This window comes from Stegastes partitus, unplaced genomic scaffold (genome assembly GCF_000690725.1).
Source record: "Stegastes partitus isolate 25-593 unplaced genomic scaffold, Stegastes_partitus-1.0.2 Scaffold34, whole genome shotgun sequence".
NCBI classification, from domain to species: Eukaryota; Metazoa; Chordata; class Actinopteri; family Pomacentridae; genus Stegastes; species Stegastes partitus.
The window spans coordinates 385,351-404,866 of record NW_007577765.1 but is presented as its reverse complement, the minus strand read 5'-3'; the positions used below and the strand labels follow the sequence as shown (position 1 = coordinate 404,866).

The window sequence follows — 19,516 nt, the reverse complement described above, 5'->3', positions numbered from 1 at the left end:
TTTTTGTTTTTTTACAATGATGTGGCGACCCCCTGAAATGATCTTGGGACCCCCATGGGGGTCCCGACCCCCAGTTTGAGAATCACTGATATAGAGAAAGGGGATTTTACAAGGTGTTTGGGGATTCTGTGGGCAAGATTAGGTGTTTATTAATAATTACACTCATTTTAATTATATCTCTGCTACAATAACCTTTAAATATGAATTTAAGGCTTATTCTTGTAGCACCACTCTTCACTGGTGCTTTACCTCCGTGCACGTTTTCATGTTCGTTGTCCATCTAATCCCAAATCTGTGATAAATACAGCACGGTTTCGCTGCGTGCTATAGTGCGCATCTGTGTCAGTATAGCAGGCCTGAGGCAGGCCCAGTTTGCAGTGACCCTCCTGAGGCCGAACCGCTGCCTCAGTCAATGTGGCGAGGCAGTCGCGTGGCACGCTTACACAGCCTGACCTCCTTCGCCTCATCCCTCTCTCCATCCCTTATCTCTCAGTTCATTTAGGATTTACCAGCTTTTAATCTCCCACAATCTCTGGCTCACTGTCCATTCACCTTCATTTCACTGGGATTTTTTTTTTTTTTTTATTCTTCCCTGCCTGCCGGGGGGACTGTTGTGCTTATTTTTTTCTTGTTTGGGTGTATGAAAAGCAGATATATTAATGGTGAAGGTCACTCTGTGATGGATGGTACTGTGTTTGCTCAAAGCCCTGCTAGGAAAATGAACTAATGCTGTTTTATCTAAAGTGCCCAAGTCTGAAACCCACGGGCTTTATATGTTCGCATGCTAACACAAGTAAGACATAAATACATCTATTTATTTAACCCATTACGTTTTAGAAAACAGGCTGCTTTGTATTTCCGGTCATTACGTCAGAGTCTGTACATAAAACCTCCGACAGTCAATGTGACTGTCACAAATCTTTAAGACTGGATGATGGACCACGAGTTTGAGATTTTGTCTTCGTGCTGCGTTCCAGCATTTTAAGAGGTGGCAGTCTGGTCTGTATTAAGTCATGGCAGGAGAGGAAAATCCCCTAATGTGACGGTGATGCGGTCCGCCCACCAGGGCTTAGAGCTGCGGTCACTGGCCCATCTGTCACGCTTGGTCCGGGATGTTCGCGCAGTCAGAGAGACGCAAACTGACATTAAATGAAGTCTGGTGTCTCGTTCAGGAATTGATGAAGTTCATTGATGTATATTTGTTTCATTCATTTCCTTCAGACAAGTAACAACACTGCTGTAATTTGAGTTGAATTATCTGCTGTCAGTAATAAATCAAGCCAGGTTATCCTTATTTGGCAGCTTATTTAAAGAGGCTGTGAGGGAATCTGAAGCAAACAGGAACTGGTGGGTCTTTGTTAACCCATTGTTCCCCAGATTTACTGTGAAGTTAATCACACTAACATATTAATTTAGAAATAGGTACGATGAAAGCACAAAATAGTTTTAAATATTGAGGTTCCTAAAACATGAAGACGGGGCCTTAAAATCTTATGTAGCAGCACCTGCCTCAGCCTATCATCTCAGTTCATATTGTGCCTCAGTTGTGTATTTTTTTTTTTTAATTCTCTCAAACAGAGTTACAAGCCAGTTGCCCACTCATGTAACAGAGTTCATGGGAACCTTCCAGAAAGTTTCCCTCCTCTCCTGGTTTGTAATCTGGTCTTGTATTAGAGATGAGCAGCTAAAACATGTTCAGAATTTCCTGCTGCCTATGTTTTTAACATGTTAAGTGCTGCATTTAAGGTCTAAAGTGACACATTTCTTTGACATCTGCTGAGATTTAATCACTGGAAACAACCAGAAGTGTCTGGTGATGCTTAAGGCTGCATTTTCTTTCAACGTTTTCTTCATGTGGCAGGTTAGAAATGGGAGTCAGCAGCAGCAGAAAGAGAAAATGGATGAGAGTAGCTCCCACCCAGTTTTGCTGTGTAATGAACAAAATCTGCTGTGAACCCCTCATCATAGTTTATGGAGTCAGTACCGTTTGAATTTAAATTATTAGAGATGACAAGAGATGAAGTTATCCAGCATTTTAGCAGTATGCTCTATTTCATTACACTTTTAGCTGTATTGAACTTGTCCAACACATATAAGAACCATCCCTTAGTTAAGCTGCTATGGGCCGAGACCGCTGGGGGATTTTCCATGATGCACTGAGCAACTCTCCTCTCCCCTCCTCTTTCTCTCTCTGTACATTTCTATGTGACCACTGCATGTCACTTCATTTGTGCCTTTGCTCCCCAGTAGTTTGTTTTTTGTCCTCTCTGCAGGTATCTCTGGATCTGGAGCTTCACGTTTCTGATCTGCAGTTACTGACTTCACTGACCTCCAAAGTGTTAATTATTTTCTTATGCATTGTTTTTTGTCTGCCATTCCGTTCTCTCCCTCTTTACCCTCACCTGGACCGGTCGAGGCAGATGGCTATGGCTTAACCTGGTTCTGCAGGAGTTCTTTTTTTTTCTTCTTCCTGGAAAACTATACAGATAATTCAGAACTAAAGCTTTTAACAAGAAACACAAACACATTACTCCTGTTTAACCTCTTTACACTGGCTCCCAGTATGCTTTTGGATAGATTTCACTGTTTCATTTTAAAGCCCTTCATGGCCTCTCTCCAGTTATATTTCAGACATTTACTACCTTAGACACAAGTACGCATATTAACATCCTTAGTCAGAGGTTTTTTGTCTGTTCCCAGCTAAAAACTAAAGGGCTCTGGAATGATCTGCTTGAGGAAATCAGGCTGACTGAATCAGTAAACTCTTTTAAGTCTCTTCTTCAAACATACCTTATCAAACAGTCTTTCCTTATTTTAATTCAATAATGTTCCTCCCTCTTCAGCCTTATGTTGGTTTTGTACACCATGTTGTGCTTTTGTCTGATGATTTCATGACTTGTGTGTTCTTGTTTGCTGCCTTGTGCAGCACTTTGTTATCTGGATTCAGAAAAGTGCTCCATAAATAAAGAACATATTATTGTTGTTATTATCCTTTCCACTGTTACCAAATGCTTGCACACAGGGAATCGAAAGGAAACTTTGGATTTGTTGGGTTTCTCTATATGAAATTTATAATGTCTTCATCTTACTATGTAAAATGCATTGAGACGACATACTTTCTTTAAGTTCTCTTCAACACAATGTAGAACTGTTTTCTTTTTGTATAACCTTTCTAGTTCAATAACAGTAATGAAACACTCGTTATAAATGCAGGAACAGCTCTATATACCGTGTGCATCTTCCATCATCCATCATGCCATATCTGCACATGTGAAAGATGTACACTGTCTTTATTATATCTTAGTTTTTTATCTTTATTGTACTTCTTGCCTTGTTTCTTACTGGGCTTCACTTGTATGTAGTTGCTGTGATGTGTGAGGGATCAGTAAACTTCATCTTATCTTAGAAATAACACTGAATTTACTTGAGTGAGTGTAATAACCACAGCTCCTAAAAGAATACAGAGCAAATCAACACACATAAGAAATCCATATGTTTATTGTTAAATAATGTAGGCCTAATAAGAAACTGTCATTATGGGAAGACTTGAAACGCATTAAAGTAAAATTCTAGCTCTTTAAAAAGCATAAAGAGAGAGCTGAGGAGGAATATATTCAGTGTGATTATGGAGCCTTTCCCATCCCTCATCCAGCCCTCTGATCCCGGCCAGGAGCCTCCTGCGGTCACATGACTCCGGATGAGCCAGATTAGCGGCTCTGTTTTCAGGACTCCACTTGCAGGAGAACGTCGCTGAGGAACAGACGCTGGATGTGGCGCTCCTGAGCACCGAGGACGCCGAACTACAACCATCTTTTTTCTCGGACGTCGTAGCCGCGAATCATCCATTTATTTCGGCAGCATTCATGAAATCAGCCTGACATTGCTGGTGTGGTAAACAAAACAACAAAACAAACAAACAAACAAGAAAGATGATTTCGCCGTGGGACCGGTGGTACTCGACGAGCTGCTGCCTTTGCTGCCATGTACGGACGGGCACCATTATTCTGGGAATATGGTATATGGTAAGTCTTTTTTTTTAATTATTGTTTTTTAAAAAACTAATATTAAGCATAAATGTGTACAAAAATGGCTTCATGTGTGATAAATATCCCGCTAATGAGCGCTGAGTTAGCTAGCTAACTGCTGCTGCTGCTTTTCATTTGTTTTTCACTTGATTTGCTATTTTTCGGGATGCCCTCGATTTAACACGTTTAAACCACCTTTGCTAGCGAATTAACCCCCATTTTTAAATTAGAGGCTTATTCTTTTGTCCATATAAACACGTTTTAATCAAATACAACCGTTTAACACTAATTTTTTCACCCATTTTCGCCGTGCGGTGGTCCTCCTCCTCCTCCTCCTCGGCTAACGTTCAGGTTGCACTTTTTTTTTTGATAACACCACCGACTGCTCGCTTCGTCCTACATCTGCGGTGGGTTAAATATAGTTTGCTTCTGTTTATACACACGCGGGATAACCTAAAGTTTTAAACATAGTTCGGTAAGCCTAGAAAATCCCTGACCTTTAATAAGTCCCTCTCGCTTTTTTTGCTCCTACTACTGATCATTAAGTAGAGTCCAGGCCAGAAAAAGCAACAAATACCTGCATAAGATGTTTTCATACAAACCGGAAAACAGGTGACATAAGAGTCTGGAGGTCGTTTGTCTTCATCATGCTGCTTGGAACAAGTGCTGTATTGATCCTGGTCAGTAGTTAATCACTGGCACTTTGATTAAATTACACATTACACTAAAGCGGAGACGTTTAGTCAATGAGAATGAACAGAAAATGAAGCAAAAATATATTTTCTGCATCTTAGGTGCTGACTGAATGAACTTGAGGACAGTATTATCACGCTTTTGTAAACTCTTCATGTGAAAAGTACTCTATAGACTTGTATATAAGTTCCAAATCATGATGCCTTATTTCACATTTGTCAGCTACATCCATCCACACGGTGTCATATCTTAAAGAATAACTAACAATGCTTTACTTCATATGGAGTTGTTTTTGCATTTGTATGACTTTAATGCTGCTCCAAGCAAAAGCCTGATAAGATAGCCCATTTATTAATCCCACAGTGGGGACATTTGCAGTGTTACAGCAGCAAAGATAGCTCTAAAAATAACATTATAGCACATATCAATGGCATTGAATAGGAAATATTGAGAGTATTGATATTGTACAGATTGTCTATATTGCACAGTAAGTAGATCTAAATAGCGTATATTGCATCTTCACTTAAAGCTGCTGTTCTAATCGTCAGAGTTGTCACACTGTCTGAAGATTCGTGCAAGCTGTGCACTTTGAAATAAATATTGATTTTCTGCTCCCCGCAGCTCATCAATGCAGTGGTCCTACTCATCTTGTTGTCGGCTCTCAATGACCCAATTCAGTACCGCTACCACCTTACCAGCTCCGAGCTGGGAACCGACATAGATGTCATGGACGATGCAAGTGAGTGCTGCTAATCCTCCCTCCCACTGATACACGTCTGATAGTTTGTATTAAATTACCTCAAGGACGCGAGTCAAATCTTTTTATGTTCCAGTTCTTTCTGTGTGAGAATGTGTTGTTTGTTCTGTTTTGTACTGTCGGGAACTGATTGTCTTTGGGCATGTGACGACGTCGGCATTTTTCATTATATTTGGAGATTTTACAGACAACACAGCTGATGGCTAAATAATCAGCAGATTAATCAATAATGAAAATAATGAAATAGCTGCAACCCATTCATTTAAGATTTATCAGATTGTCTGTGAGAGTTTGCTCTGTTATGAGGTTTGTGTTTTTTATTCATATTTCTTTTTTTTAACACTAATAGCCCAATCTCAACAATCCACAAAGAAGAATATTATAATATTTTATTAATGTACTCGTGCATAAAACCAGAGACCCTGAGTGTCACATAAAAGCAGGAATATCTACATTATGTGATGCTTCAAAAAAAGTGTGACATTGGATTTTTCTTTACTCCATTCATCTCTTTACGTAACCGATTCAGCTGACAGATTGAAAAGAAAAGCTACACAATAGTGCCAGAAGCATATGCTGTAATGTTTTAACCTCATGTCCTCTGCATCAGTATTACAGTTTTACACATATTTAATTACACATTTAATTCGTTTAGCTTGAGCAGACGAATAAGTTGAAGTATCTGTGTGCTGTTAACTTCGGTAGAGAATGACTATGAGCAGCCCAACTCCCAGGAAACGTTCGGTTTTATAGCTCAGTAACAACATTACTTGAATGGAACTCAAGGTTTTGTCCGAGAGTGTGCTCATTAAAATCAATGTCATGTCCCTTTAGCTCCACGTGTGTCCGCGGCTGTAAAATCACCTATACTTTCTGCCCACCACTTCTTTTCTGAGAATGCTGCTCTCAGCACCGACACAGCTGAGTAAGCCAGGCACCGTAGAGAACAAATCAGAGTGCATGTGTATTTTCAGCGCCTCCCCTCCAGCAGCTATCATCATCACAGTCGCTTCTGGAAGGCCACAGACACTGTCACTGGCTACTCTGATTAAAAATGACTGCTCTAATTCTCCCTCGGATTAAAACGGCCATGTTGACTGACTCCCTCCCCCCTCTCGTAGCGTTTTATGCTTGTGCGCCATCGGTCAAAGATTGTGAAACGCCGGGAAAAAGGATGGGGATGAGCTGGTGTCATGGTTTTGCAATAGGCGCTTGTCAGTAGCACCAATGTCACTGATCATATGCATAAAAATGTCATGTTTGCTGATGATGTGATGGGGGGTAGTAGTGTATTTGTATGTGTTGTTTATATATAGTATGCATGGACTTGTGTGTCTGTCTAGCAAGGAATTAAGATGCCTTGAAGGGTATCATCATTTCCTCGGTCTTCACACAGTATCATATGGATGACAACATGATACACAGTAGTTGCATTCCATTTTTATTAGTTTGTGTTTTGTGAAGTCATGGAAATTATAGTTAATTAATTATGGTTTTTTGGTGCTGACACCTTTTGTACTTACTGATCCGTGGTTGTTTCGTTGTTGTTTTTCGTACCTGCAGATCCCCTGTGTTAGTTTGATGTCAGTGGATGATATTATTTACTATTTCGAGAGCTATACTGACAGTGACAAGTGTCTCATCAGTGAGTTCTCGCAGCTATAATGTGAATATGAGAGGGGTGTTGCATTTAGTCCGATTTAGCAGCTCTTGCATAACAATTACCTACATGCTCATCATGTTTTATCCGAGGAAGACTGAGTGCTAAAAATAGCGAGGTTACCCAAGGTGCGTTGTTTTGTAAGAATCCATTTCCCCATTAGGGCTGGGCATTAACATGTGATCTGTATACGGATACCTAGATGCTGTTATCGGATCCAGGGGTAATTGCATTTACGCCTTGTAATAAATGTCCTTGTTATTTCAACTGAGTTAACCGGAAGATGAGCAGGAATTCAGCTGTATTAAACGATAATCAGTTCCTACGTAATGTTAGTAGGCTCAATACATTCCCAACATTATACCACCATGTACCATAAGTGAGAGTATCTGTAAAAGAAAATAATATGAATTACAAAAGGAGAAGTCATTTTCACACATGACTGACATTAAAGAGGAAAGACGTTTCCTGCACGGTAGCAAAACACTTTACGCAAGTCTTAAAAGACTCCCTGCAGGTAAAACGCAACAAATGACTGACTGACTCAGAAAGACTCACTATAAACGGAAATGAAAACACTGGCTAGCTTAGCAACATTAAGGCTAAAAATAACCCATAATGCAGCTCTCTATGTAGAGGACTAACCACAACTACAGTGGTCCATTGGAAAACTGTATGTTTAGACCGCAAATATAAGTCGACCCCAACATTTTCAAATCCAAGCTCCGGAAAGAAAAAAATCTTAATATAGTACCTCTAATACACAAAGGAGTAAATGTTTTTGATAATGCTGAAGACCATAGTGTTAGGATTTCTGAATACCTTAATAGAGTGATATCACCCAAACCTGACTGTCAGGAAAAAACACAATTTGCTTTGATGTCTTCAGTTGGATAATTAATCACTTTATGCTTTTACGACTTTTCTTTTCTTTTTCTTTTTTTTTACCTTTTGCCGATACAGCATCTTAATAAGCTCTGTTTATGAGAATGCGCTATTATAAATAAAGTCAGACTTGCACCAATCACTGAAAGACACTGAGATTACATCAGTGGATTTTACCGTTTCTGGGAAAGTTCGCATTTGCTTCCGTTCGTCACCGGTAAACCAGATTATCTGTTCTCACATTATTATGTGTTTGTGTTTTCTTTCTGCAGATATCTGCATAGCCACTGCAATATCCCTACTCATGATTCTTATATGTGGCATGGCAACATATGGTGCTTACAAGGTAAACTGACACAACAGATTACACTCAAACACACATGTGGACTTAAGAAACTGAGTTCCTTCATCTAATCTGAATCTCTCCCATATAGCAACATGCTGCTTGGATCATTCCATTCTTCTGCTACCAAATCTTCGACTTTGCCCTTAACACGCTGGTAGCCATTAGTGTGGTGGTTTATCCCAACACGGTCCAGGACTACCTCCAGCAGCTGGTGAGGACTATTTCATTCCAACTAAAACACCTACTTAAGTGATTTAATGTTGTTACTAAATCTTTAAAAGTCAAGGAATAGCTCAGTGCTTTTAAACTAAGTTTGTGTAACTGCTTAACATGACAGATTCTGGGTTTAGTGATTCACCAAAGCATTTGTTGAGTAACACTGTTAAAGAAGAGGCATTCAGGGAAAGCGGGCCACCTACACATGAGCACAGGTCTTAGTTATGTAGATTAGGTGTCTAGTTTAGACTCCTGGGTTGCAGAGGACTGAAAGGTCAAATTCTGTCAGAGGCTGATTTGAAACAGGCCATTTTAGTTCTTTCTGTCTCACATTTCTCATTGATTTTTGTTTCCCATTTGACATTTATTTATCTTCCTGTCTGCCTCCCTTCCAGCCGGGGACATTCCCTTACAAAGAGGACATCATGTCCACCAACAACATGTGCCTAGTGTTTGCAGTCCTCCTCTTCATTGGCTGCATCCTCTCCTTCAAGGTAATCAGAATCTCTCTACATGTGCTGAGTCTCACAGTTGGCCGAGCTTTGGCCTTGCTAGCTTTTTAGTATTCTTTTTGGTTGCTGAACATTCATCTGACTGACAAATAAAACTGTGCAGATGCATGAAAAATACTTGTAAAATCAAATATATTCCATACATGCAACACATTGCTACAGATTACATACCCACTGAACATTTGCTCATCGTGGAAAACAGCCTTTTTTTTTTTTTTGTAGAGTTGCTCATCATATTGCAATGTGATTAAGGCAATTAAGCCTCCCGCTGTGCACATCTCAGAGCAGTATGAACCATATGGCATGTATAATGAATCTACCAGTGTGAACATTTCCCATTACCAATGTTGTTCATGAGATTATCACACAGTCAGAGAGCAGCAGGTCAGGGACAACAGGAAACCAACTCCCGTCAAACTAATTCTCCCTTAATGCATGGATGATTCTCCAGGCGCAGCTCTGCTCCGGGGCTCTTGGACAAGATAGGGCATGAAGTTGCAGTCATCTGTACAATCAAATCAAGTTGTTTCTCCTCTAAGCTGAGATTAGAAATGTTCTCGGCAGATATCCAAAGCCAGAGCCGGGGTTTTATGACAGGAAGCAGCCACTGGAAGACACACTGCTGGACTCGCAGTCAGAAGAGTTATAAATGTTCTGTCTGACACAGTGAGCTTTTTGTATGTGGAAAAGCTGGACTGCCTGCGTTAAAGATCGCAAATACATTTGTGACATTTGGCAGGAACAATCAATGCGACCCTATATTTATTGATGCTGCACATACAGTACATGTTGACTAGTGTTGTCTATACTGATGATAGCTGAGCTCCCTGGAGAAGGGCCAGATGTAAAACCTCAAGGACACATTCAGCTCTCAGGGCAGAGTGAACACCTGCTAAAGTTCCTGCCAAAGCCAACATCCTCCACTTGACTGCACTTGGCGTAAATGACACAGACAGGAAGACGGAGAAAGAAGAGAGGGTAGAAGAGACGGAGTTGAAGATGCAGCAGCGACGGAAATATAAATGGATAAATGGTTCAGTGACTAAAGAAAGGGAGAGGGAGAGAGATGTGGAAAGTAAAAGGGCAGAATGATCAAATTCAGATTTGTAGTGATGCGTAAAGCCAGCCCAGCACATAACTACTCAATACATATTTTCTTCACAAACTAGTTTTTTAAAATCAAATACAGAGCAAACAAAAGTCACATTTGCACCTTTTTCGAGGTTATATTGAGAGTATAAGCTGGTGAAAAAAAGAGTGCACATGCAGACTCTTTTTCAGTCAGAAAATGATTAAATAGTGCACAGAAGAAGAGAATTGGATCAGCATAGCAAGTTAAAATGGCTAAGGAGTAAAGCCAACTGTATTGACAGCATTTCAAACGTGTGCAGAATGATGTGTGCAGGTTAAGCTGCCCTCACACTTGTGTTGCACAGCGAGCAGGTCAACTCAGCAGATGGTAAAGTGATTGGCTGGTGCTCTTGCTTGGCTTCCTGGTTGGTTGCTCTTAGCGCTGGCAGAGGTACCAACTCAGCAGGCTACTCACACACACTCACACAATGAGCCTCCTTTTCTTTTGCCAAGTCAGACAAACCTAAACCCCAGTGCAGGCATAGGCTCACTGAGGCAAGCGATGCCTGATAAGTTGGTAAAATGGCGGCGGAAGAAGCAGAAAAGCCACATTGTTGGAGAAATGTTCACACGTAGAACTGACTTAATTGAATTGCTCACAAAAATAGCGGGTGTATCACAGCCTCGTCGAGCGGTGATATGATGCATCTCTGCTGTCACCCTCTCTAACCTTGACGAATGGATGCGATCACAGCAAGCAGCTACTGTAATAATGAAAAGTGTCGCTAAAGGTCATCGCGTGTTCTTTGTTTTCACCTCCTGGGGACAGGCCTACCTGATTGGCTGCGTGTGGAACTGCTACAGATATGTGAGCGGCAGGGGCACCACGGAGGTCCTGGTTTATGTCACCACAAACGACACCACGGTGAGTCCTCACGTCCACCCTCCAGCGCATCACCTCGAGGACACGCCGGCTGTCCCTCCGCTGTTAGATCATAACATAATTACATTTGCACCGCATCGATTTGTACTCTTTCAGCTTAGGAGCACTCAGTTCATTATATTAGCTGACATAATTCAGATAAAGGCTTTGAAAAGTCACTTTCATCTCTACGCTCGGCACATTATTATAAATAGTGTATCAAATGCTACTCTCAAAAATTGAGTTTTTTTTTTTTTAGCAGTACTAAAATTTAGATGATATTTACTTTTGCGTGTATTGCAGCTCAATGAGTTGATACCTCTAAATGTGCAAGGTAAGGATTTTAGGAAACAATAGATAATTAATAGACGATAGAAATAGATCTTCAACTTGGAAAAGGAAGTATTCAAGAACCTCATTGACCTTAACTTCAAACCAAAGTGTTCTGTTCACTGTGAGATATCTTTTCTCAAAAAAAAGGAAAAAAAGTTTCATAAATTGGAATTTTTTCTGCATTCATATATAAAATAATCCTATTATTTCATTGGCAGTTTGATTATATTTTGTTTACTGTTTCAAAAAACCGAAAAGAAAAACATCCAGTCTCATAAAATGTATTGTCTGTCTTATCTTATAATAATGACAAGTTTCAATATAAAAAAAAAATCTTATGAAACTGGAGTAATCACGTTATTTGCATCACTTTTACATTTTCAAGAGGTTCAGGTTAATGAGGTTCTGATATTAAAATCTCATTAACTTCAGAGGTTAGACAGTTTAGACGTGTCAGATTTCCTGTTTATACAATAGGTGAAGTTGCTATGTGTAGTTTTTTAACCACAAATCAGAAACAACAACATAGTCCAAGTTATATTCTGCAAAAACTGCATTAATTGTGTTAAAATCCTACACATATCACTTTATACAGCATTTTATATTGTAAACTATACAGTGATTAGTGACTGAATCATACTTAATAGCACTCCTTAATGCTTATCTAAATAGTTTATATTGTAGATGCTAGTAGAGTAGTGTATGCAATAAATAAAGGGTCCACAATCTGCTGTCGAGTGGTTTAACTCTTCCAGCGCAGTGGCGCTCAGTTGTCAGTGAAGTGCTGTAGGTTATCCTGAGTCGTAGTTGGCTGGCTGAGCAAAGCCGCATGTTGTCCATCCCACTTGGCCCCCTTAGAGTTGTCTTCGGGTGTTTTCTGAGAGGCTTTAGCATAGTCACTGTTTCCATTTGTCTGTCTGTTTGTAATCCTCCATGCTGATACATAAGACATTAATCTGTCTCACACCCGCTGTCGTCGCAATAAGCGGCACTTCATCTGTCTGTCACTTTGTCCTTGGTGCTGTCACGGCCCTGCCTCGCAGCGCTGACGTTTTTCACCTTATGAAACAGGCTGTGCGCCCAGGAGCTAATCCAGCAGCGCCTGATGTCACAGTGTGTATCATATGGCCTCTCAGCACACACTGGACATGTGCCAGCCGTTTTGTCCACTGTAGATATGATGGAGGAAACAAGCTGTATTTTTTTTTTCCTTAAACAAATTTTGAGAGAAACAACTTTGTCATGAAACACAAAACATTTGATTTAGAAATATATGAATTATCACATGTAAACAATAGAGAGCAAAACTTTGTGATTTTGTGTGGTTTAGCAGGTTAATATAAAGTCCAAAAATAGGTAAAAAGCAAAAAGTAAAAGGTGTTAAATGAGTCTGAAATATAACTGAATGCATCGGTAAACAACACAGAGTTCAAAACGAAATATAAAACTTTATACTAGCTTTTTAATGATTAAACGTTGCATGGTGAAAACGGGGACCACATAATGAATTAATGTGTGCAGCAAGCTATGAAGATGTACATTTCTTTTCAGTTTTGTTTAGCGTCTTCTCACTCATCTGATTATCTTTTTATTGCCTTTGGAGTTTGGTTAATGAGCTTGAATTGGCTTCTGTAAGCACGTCTCTGAAAATACAAACGATCCAAAGATATAGTTATATTACAGGCATCATTAATAGTAGCTTATGCGAACTTGACACCTTTGTAATTGACTTGTCACAAAGGATGTGTCAAAACTTGGACAACTACAAAATTAAGTATCAATTAAAAGTAATTAGGAAACAAAAAAGACTAAAAACCCTGAAATTTTAGAACCAAACAAATGGAGTAAACAGCCAAAGCAACTGGGTCAAAGTGAAGCCGGAGCACAAGCCGTGTGAATTTTAATGAGAGAGGTATGAGGGAACAACTCTTACCTAAATGCAACAAATATCTGGAACATAAACGGGTCAAACTGCTCTCACATCGCACTGGATAGATGGTTTTATCCATGCGTTCCCTTTCTGCGCACACAGTTGAATAGAGCGCTCCATCTATTTTTACTATTGGAAAGCCGACAGTGTGTCTAAATGGCTTTTTATTGCCTCGAACATCAAGTACCCAGCTGCTTATCTGCCGTGCTTTTATATAAATGCCATTAAAATGCACAAGGGTCATCTCTCCCTCTCTCTCTCTCTCTCTCCCTCCACCTCCCTTTATATATCCCTGTCCGTCCTCCTCTCTTCTTCTGGACATGTTACATAATTGCCTGCTTGTCTGCTTCATTTCAAATCCTCCCCGTGATGTGTTCGCCGGGCCTCCCTGGCTGTTTCACAATTCCATCCCCTCCGAGCATATTCTCTCCCTCTCTCCCTCGCTTCCTCTCTCTCGCTCTGAATTAGCAGTGGAGCTGGTTTTATAACACCATTTATAGAGAGAGACCTCTTATGGCTCTGGCCTGTAAAGCGGAGGGACGTGTGAGAGCGTTATCCTTGCAGCCAGTCGTACCTTAAATAGGGATGGGATGAAGGGCATTAAACATGACAGCACAGCGAGCTGTGTTTACTATAAATTACAGTGCACGGTGTTTTCTGCATGGGATATTTCTGCACAACACACAACTTTGTGGCAGTTTCTTCTTCCGCCGCTTTGTGTTTTATCGAAGCGAAAACAGCCGTTTTGTGACGTTGCAGCTCACAGCAGTGGTGATGCAAACCCATGATTGTCTATTCAGTGAACTGCAGCGTGTTTTATTATATAAGGAGTAGAAGAACGACTGAATATGGCAATTATTTCGGGCACGGCTTATGGTAAGACTGTGTAGTCGTTGCTTAACAGGAGCCTCCGAGACTGTTACAGAATAATAATGCCAACCGAACCTTGTGTAACAGCGGCATAAGTGGAGAAGTCAGTGAAGTCAGAAAACGTTCTAAGTCAGTTGCTCGGCATTCCAAGTGCATGTATGAGAAAAACTGTTGAGTGTATTTAACTGATTAATGCTGCAGTTTATAGATTTTTTAATTTGGCTTTCATTTCTATGAAAAGTGTTTTTCTGTCAGAAGTTATGTAGTTTTACTCGGAGCATTAAAGTTGAAACACAAAGCTACTAATTATGTGTACACGTAAATTCATTATTGGTTTTTGAAAATACTATGTGTAGCAAAATAGTGTTAAGAAGAGCTTTTCACTAATTGGTTTTAAGAGCTTTCAGTTGCGTCTCAGAGGCTTCCTCTGTAACGGGACTGACTCAGGTGTTATCATGTAACCTGAGTGTAAAACAGACGAAGTTAATCATAATAACTGATGAGATTTATACAGCGCTTTTCTAGACACTCAAAGTCGCTTTACACTGTCAATTATTCATTCATTCACACACATTCATTCCAGTGGTAGTTATGGTTGTGGCCATAGCTGCCCCAGGGCAGACTGACAGAAGCGTGGCTGCCATTCTGCCCCTCCTACCACCACCTCAAACAATCCATTCATACGCATTCACACCAGGCGGGTGAAGTGTCTTGCCCAAGGACACAACAACCATGACAGAGGTTACAGGGCGGAATCGAACCGCCGACCTTCCGATCATTGACCGACTCCCTCTACCACATGAGCCGCCCCGACGTTGAACTGTTAGCCTACTTAATGAATTGAACCAGCTCCTAAATGCTCAAAATAGATTGATTTGTTCAACAGAATATGCAATATGCAGTGATTCATGTAGTAATTAATCAGTCCTTCACTTTTTTTAAATATTAAACATATTAAATTAGTCTTTCAATTCATGTTTGTCTTCATAGTTAACATTTTGTAGTTTGAACCTTTGCTTTTATATCATTGGTTTGTATGGTCGTATAAGAAATGGTAGAAGCAATTATTTTAGGTATACCTTGGCTTGTACAGTAGATTATCTCATATCTCTGTTGGGAATTTCATGTATTTTTTTTTATGGATTATAGACTACAGGAATTATGGAACTAATTAGGTCATAAAAAGACAACAAGTAGCTTCAAATGTTAGTTAGTTTTATAGTTCTGTATGTATCACCAGTTCAGGCCAAAACCAGTACTGATTGAGGAGCATTTAGTGCTTCAGAAATCCACACAGTTTACCAGAACAGAGGACGTATTCTGGCTACGATCCGTACTGAGACGACTTTTGCTTCCATTTCAGGTTCCGCTGCCACCATACGAGGAAGCCATCGCCATCCCGCCCAAGGAGCCCCCACCCCAGTATATGGAGGCATGAGAGACGCCCTTGCTGCTGGATTATATACCCCAAACAACCCTCCAGCGCCTACCACGTCTCCCTCCAACAGTAGGACCCCAACGCCGGCCGCAACGTGTTGAAAAACAAGACGAAACAATGTCTTAGATGCTGGTATCAGCTTGGATTCCTGCCAACGTTAGATTAGATTACCCTGAGCCAATATTGCCATTAACTCTGCCCCTCTCTCCGCCACCCTTCGGCTGTTGTGACGTATTGTCCTCCCTCTCGTCTCCTCTGTTCTCCTTCAAGGGCAGCATCACAGCAACTTTCAACCCTCCTCCCTCCCCCCAACCTCCAACCAACCAACCAACCAACCAACCCTCCCTCTGGGCAGCTGCTGTTCCCTGGAAGCATCTAAACTCTTGCACGCCCCGAACGCTCTGACCCACCTTAACATGCACTTTTCTTTGAGGGAAAAGTTCACCCGGTTTGGCCACCAACTGTTAACCCCCAATACTGTGAAATCTCCCTTGTGGTCTTTGTCTAAAAACAAACTACCTGAAGAGGGATCTAGCAACAGAGAGAGCGAGAAGGAAAGCGACATACATTATCAGTTATACAAGAGCACTTTTTTCAGAAATTGACAAATTTCCTTCATTGAATGTAATGTCGGGGTATTTTTGTATGACTTTTTTGTATAACAGTGAAAACTGAGAGGAAAAAAGACGTGAATAGTGAAAAGGCTGTCCTGTTGTGATAAAATATCATCGTCTGTGTGCTGATGGAGCTGGTCCTGCTGGGAAGCACATTGGAAAAAAAACACAAAAAAACAGGTTCCTTGACCAATAACAACTACGTCTTCCTTTTGTATCCACGTTCCACCGTCTGTAAACCTGTAACCCATCGACTGCCAGTGAACAAACCTTGACTTCAGTCACAGTATTCCAGTTTGCCTTCCTGTCCACTTTGTCGTTTTCGAGATCTAAAGCGTTCATGTGATCATCCGGTGAAGCACTTATCACAGACACAATTTGACGACAGATCCACACCCAGAAAGGCAACGCATAAACCGTGTGTGAAAATGTTGACTTCTGTCGTGTTCCCTTTGAGTTGCAGCTGCAACAGCATCGACTGTGTCTTTATTGTTTTTTTGTTTTGTTTTTTACGTGGATCATGGTGTACAATCTGATCTTTTAAGTTGAGCTAACTTAGCTGGACTGAGGGCATTTTCCTATAAAGACTGCGTGACATGCTGCTGTACATGCAGAGACCGTGTGTGTGTGTGTGTGTGTGACATTATGATGTGACTCCTGCGTCCTTTATATGTAGTAACATTTCTTTTTGCACATGCAGTGATATCATTAAGCGATATATCCTGTGCTGGTGACCTTTTATGAAATATACAGTGGATGGAGCATCGACTAGTAGCACAAAAATCATTACATGAAGCTAGTTAAGCAGTGCTTGTTTTTTTTGTTTTTGCCTCAAACTGTTGTAGGCAATCAGTGGAGCATTGTGAGAAACAAATATGGAGGAAAAATAATATATAAACCTAATCCTATTTTTTCTAGTAATTCCCCAGTAGAATTTGCCATCAACAGAAAACCATTAAAACATCTTGTCATTCAGACTATGCAACAGTGCATTCACCAATCCATTAGACTTGGGAATACGTGTACCAGGAAGTAGTCTTATCCCATTTGATACTAATGCTGTAGGTGATAATGTAGCCATTTGTTTGGCCCCTCCATCATTGTCCCTCCCCCTGTGTGAATTATGACCACTGCTTTTGCAAATCCAACAAAGCTGAAAATGAAATTGCACTTTAATGTCAGTGTGAGCTCACTGAAACCTGCTGTATTTGTGTTGTGTTCATCGTTTTTTTTCCTTGTCATGAAGTAGCTAAGTGGTTCTAGTATGATCAGCTACCCTCGCGTGGATGATAGAAGCTTCTAAAACATGGCGTGAATCAACATGTGCATCGTGCGATCGTTCTGGAAAGCTGCAGAGCTGACAGAGTTTCATGTGGTTGAAGACTTTTAGCTGAGTCTTGCGGTTTTGTTTTTGTTGTTCTGGACCAGTGGAGGATGGCTGATGAATCATGTTTTGTTGTCACTTCAAGACTGTTCTCTCTCCTCTTGTTGGATCTGCATGAGCTCATGTCTTCAATTCCAAATAATAAAAAGATAAACGAACCCGTGTGTCTGCTGGATTTATTTATTCATCATTGTTTTGTTTTGTTTTTTTATTGTCATCTTGAGTTGGCAGTTCACTTACGAACTCTTTGAATAAGCCACTCTTGTTGACAAAATCAGGAAAATGCAAAAATAACTGCCCTTAAGGTTCCTCTCTGGTGGTTGATGTAACCCCTAAAAACATGTTTTAAAGACTCCCTATTACACTGCAGCGTCATTTGGAAAAGCTCAGCCATTGTGTTGACTGCTTACTTTGCTCATGACAGCATAAAAAACACCCTGAAGAGACATAATTCACTATTTAACATTCGTCTCCATTATTGATCTGAGTATATAGAGATATATTAGATCTAAGTAACAGAATGTACCATTTATTGAAGCGTATAGACCTTTTTTACAGGGTTATATTATGCTATTACATTTTCCATTCCGACTTCCAGTAGCTCTCTTTTTCAGACATACATGTGTTTGGACTCTTGGGTTTCAATTTGCAGTGGAAATGTTTATATAATAATTCTTAAGTATAAATACATGAAATAAATATACTGTTTCTGTTTTCTTGAATGGTTCATAGGGACTATCCATCATGCCAGATGCAAGTTGCATTTGTTTGATAAATACCAGTGACTGTAGCCCTTTTCTTTTTACATAATGAAGCCATTTTTTCCCATTTTCTTTCATATAATAGTCCATCCATTCATCATCTACACACCGCTTAATCCTCACTAGGGTCTTGGGGGGCTGGAGTCTATCCCAGCTGACTTAGGGTGAAGGCAGGAGACACCCTGGACAGGTCACCAGTCTATCAGAGACAGACAACCAAGCACACTCACATTCACACCTACAGACAATTTAGAATCACCAATTAACCTCAACATGTTTTTTTGGACTTGTGGGAGGAAGCCGGAGAACCCGCTGCACAGGGAGAACATGCAAACTCCACGAAGAAAGATCCTGAGTGTCCTCACCGGGACGTGAACCGGCGAGCCACCTTGCAGTCCCATATAATAGTCTTTCCTCTCAAATGATCCATGTGCTACATCCACTCTGTAATAACTTATTCATATAGCAAGTTTTAAAAAACAGAGTTTTTGCAAAGTGCTTTGACAGACAAGCCAAAAAAGAAGCCACTCCAGAGATGCTACAATTGGAGAAATAAAGTGAAATATGGTAAAAGATACAAAATGCAAAACACAGAATTTCAGTATAAATGAGTAGATAGAGAAAACAAACAGCAATTGATACAAATACAAATAACAAAAGCACCAAAAATGCCACAGCAGAGTAAAAGAGATGATGTGATTTAAAATAAGACTGATTCTGCTGCCTGATCTCCTTAAGAACGGTTCTTCTGAAGGTGAAAGGGCCTGATGGCAAACACAAGGTCACCCTTAGATTTAGGCCTCGACTTTGGATCAGTCAGAAGGATCTAAAACTGCAAAGCTGTGGCTCATATACAGTCAATATTTCTGTTGTACAGCTTGGGGCCTCAAGAGCTTTAAATCAATAAAATCTGAAAATCCGAAAAGCAACAACCAAGCACACTCAGACTCAACTTACGACCAATTTAGAGCCACCAGGCGCTCCACCATGCATGTTTTGGACTCTGGTAGGAAACCAGCAAAAGGAAAACATGCAAACTCGGCACAAAAAAGTCCCAGGCAACCCAGTTTGAACCCAGAACCTTTGATGCTACAGTACT

The 19,516-nt window shown here is 40.4% G+C and overlaps 1 protein-coding gene across 1 annotated transcript; it reads left to right on the top strand.

Moving 5' to 3' along the window:
- Positions 1-3,746: 3,746 nt before the first annotated feature.
- On the top strand, positions 3,747-17,814 carry laptm4b (lysosomal protein transmembrane 4 beta). Its single transcript, XM_008300958.1, has 7 exons — positions 3,747-4,022; positions 5,340-5,457; positions 8,293-8,366; positions 8,455-8,577; positions 8,978-9,076; positions 10,995-11,090; positions 15,584-17,814. Exons 1-7 carry the CDS (start codon positions 3,930-3,932, stop codon positions 15,656-15,658), a joined length of 678 nt encoding a protein of 225 aa, XP_008299180.1. The 5' UTR covers positions 3,747-3,929; the 3' UTR covers positions 15,659-17,814.
- Positions 17,815-19,516: the final 1,702 nt, after the last annotated feature.

Excerpts from the sequence above, each read along its gene's own strand:
- laptm4b (XM_008300958.1), top strand. The coding sequence starts at position 3,930 with ATGATTTCGCCGTGGGACCGGTGGTACTCGACGAGCTGCTGCCTTTGC. Across the intron at positions 8,367-8,454 it reads CAACATATGGTGCTTACAAG|CAACATGCTGCTTGGATCAT; the intron begins GTAAACTGACAC and ends TCTCCCATATAG. Across the intron at positions 8,578-8,977 it reads AGGACTACCTCCAGCAGCTG|CCGGGGACATTCCCTTACAA; the intron begins GTGAGGACTATT and ends CCTCCCTTCCAG.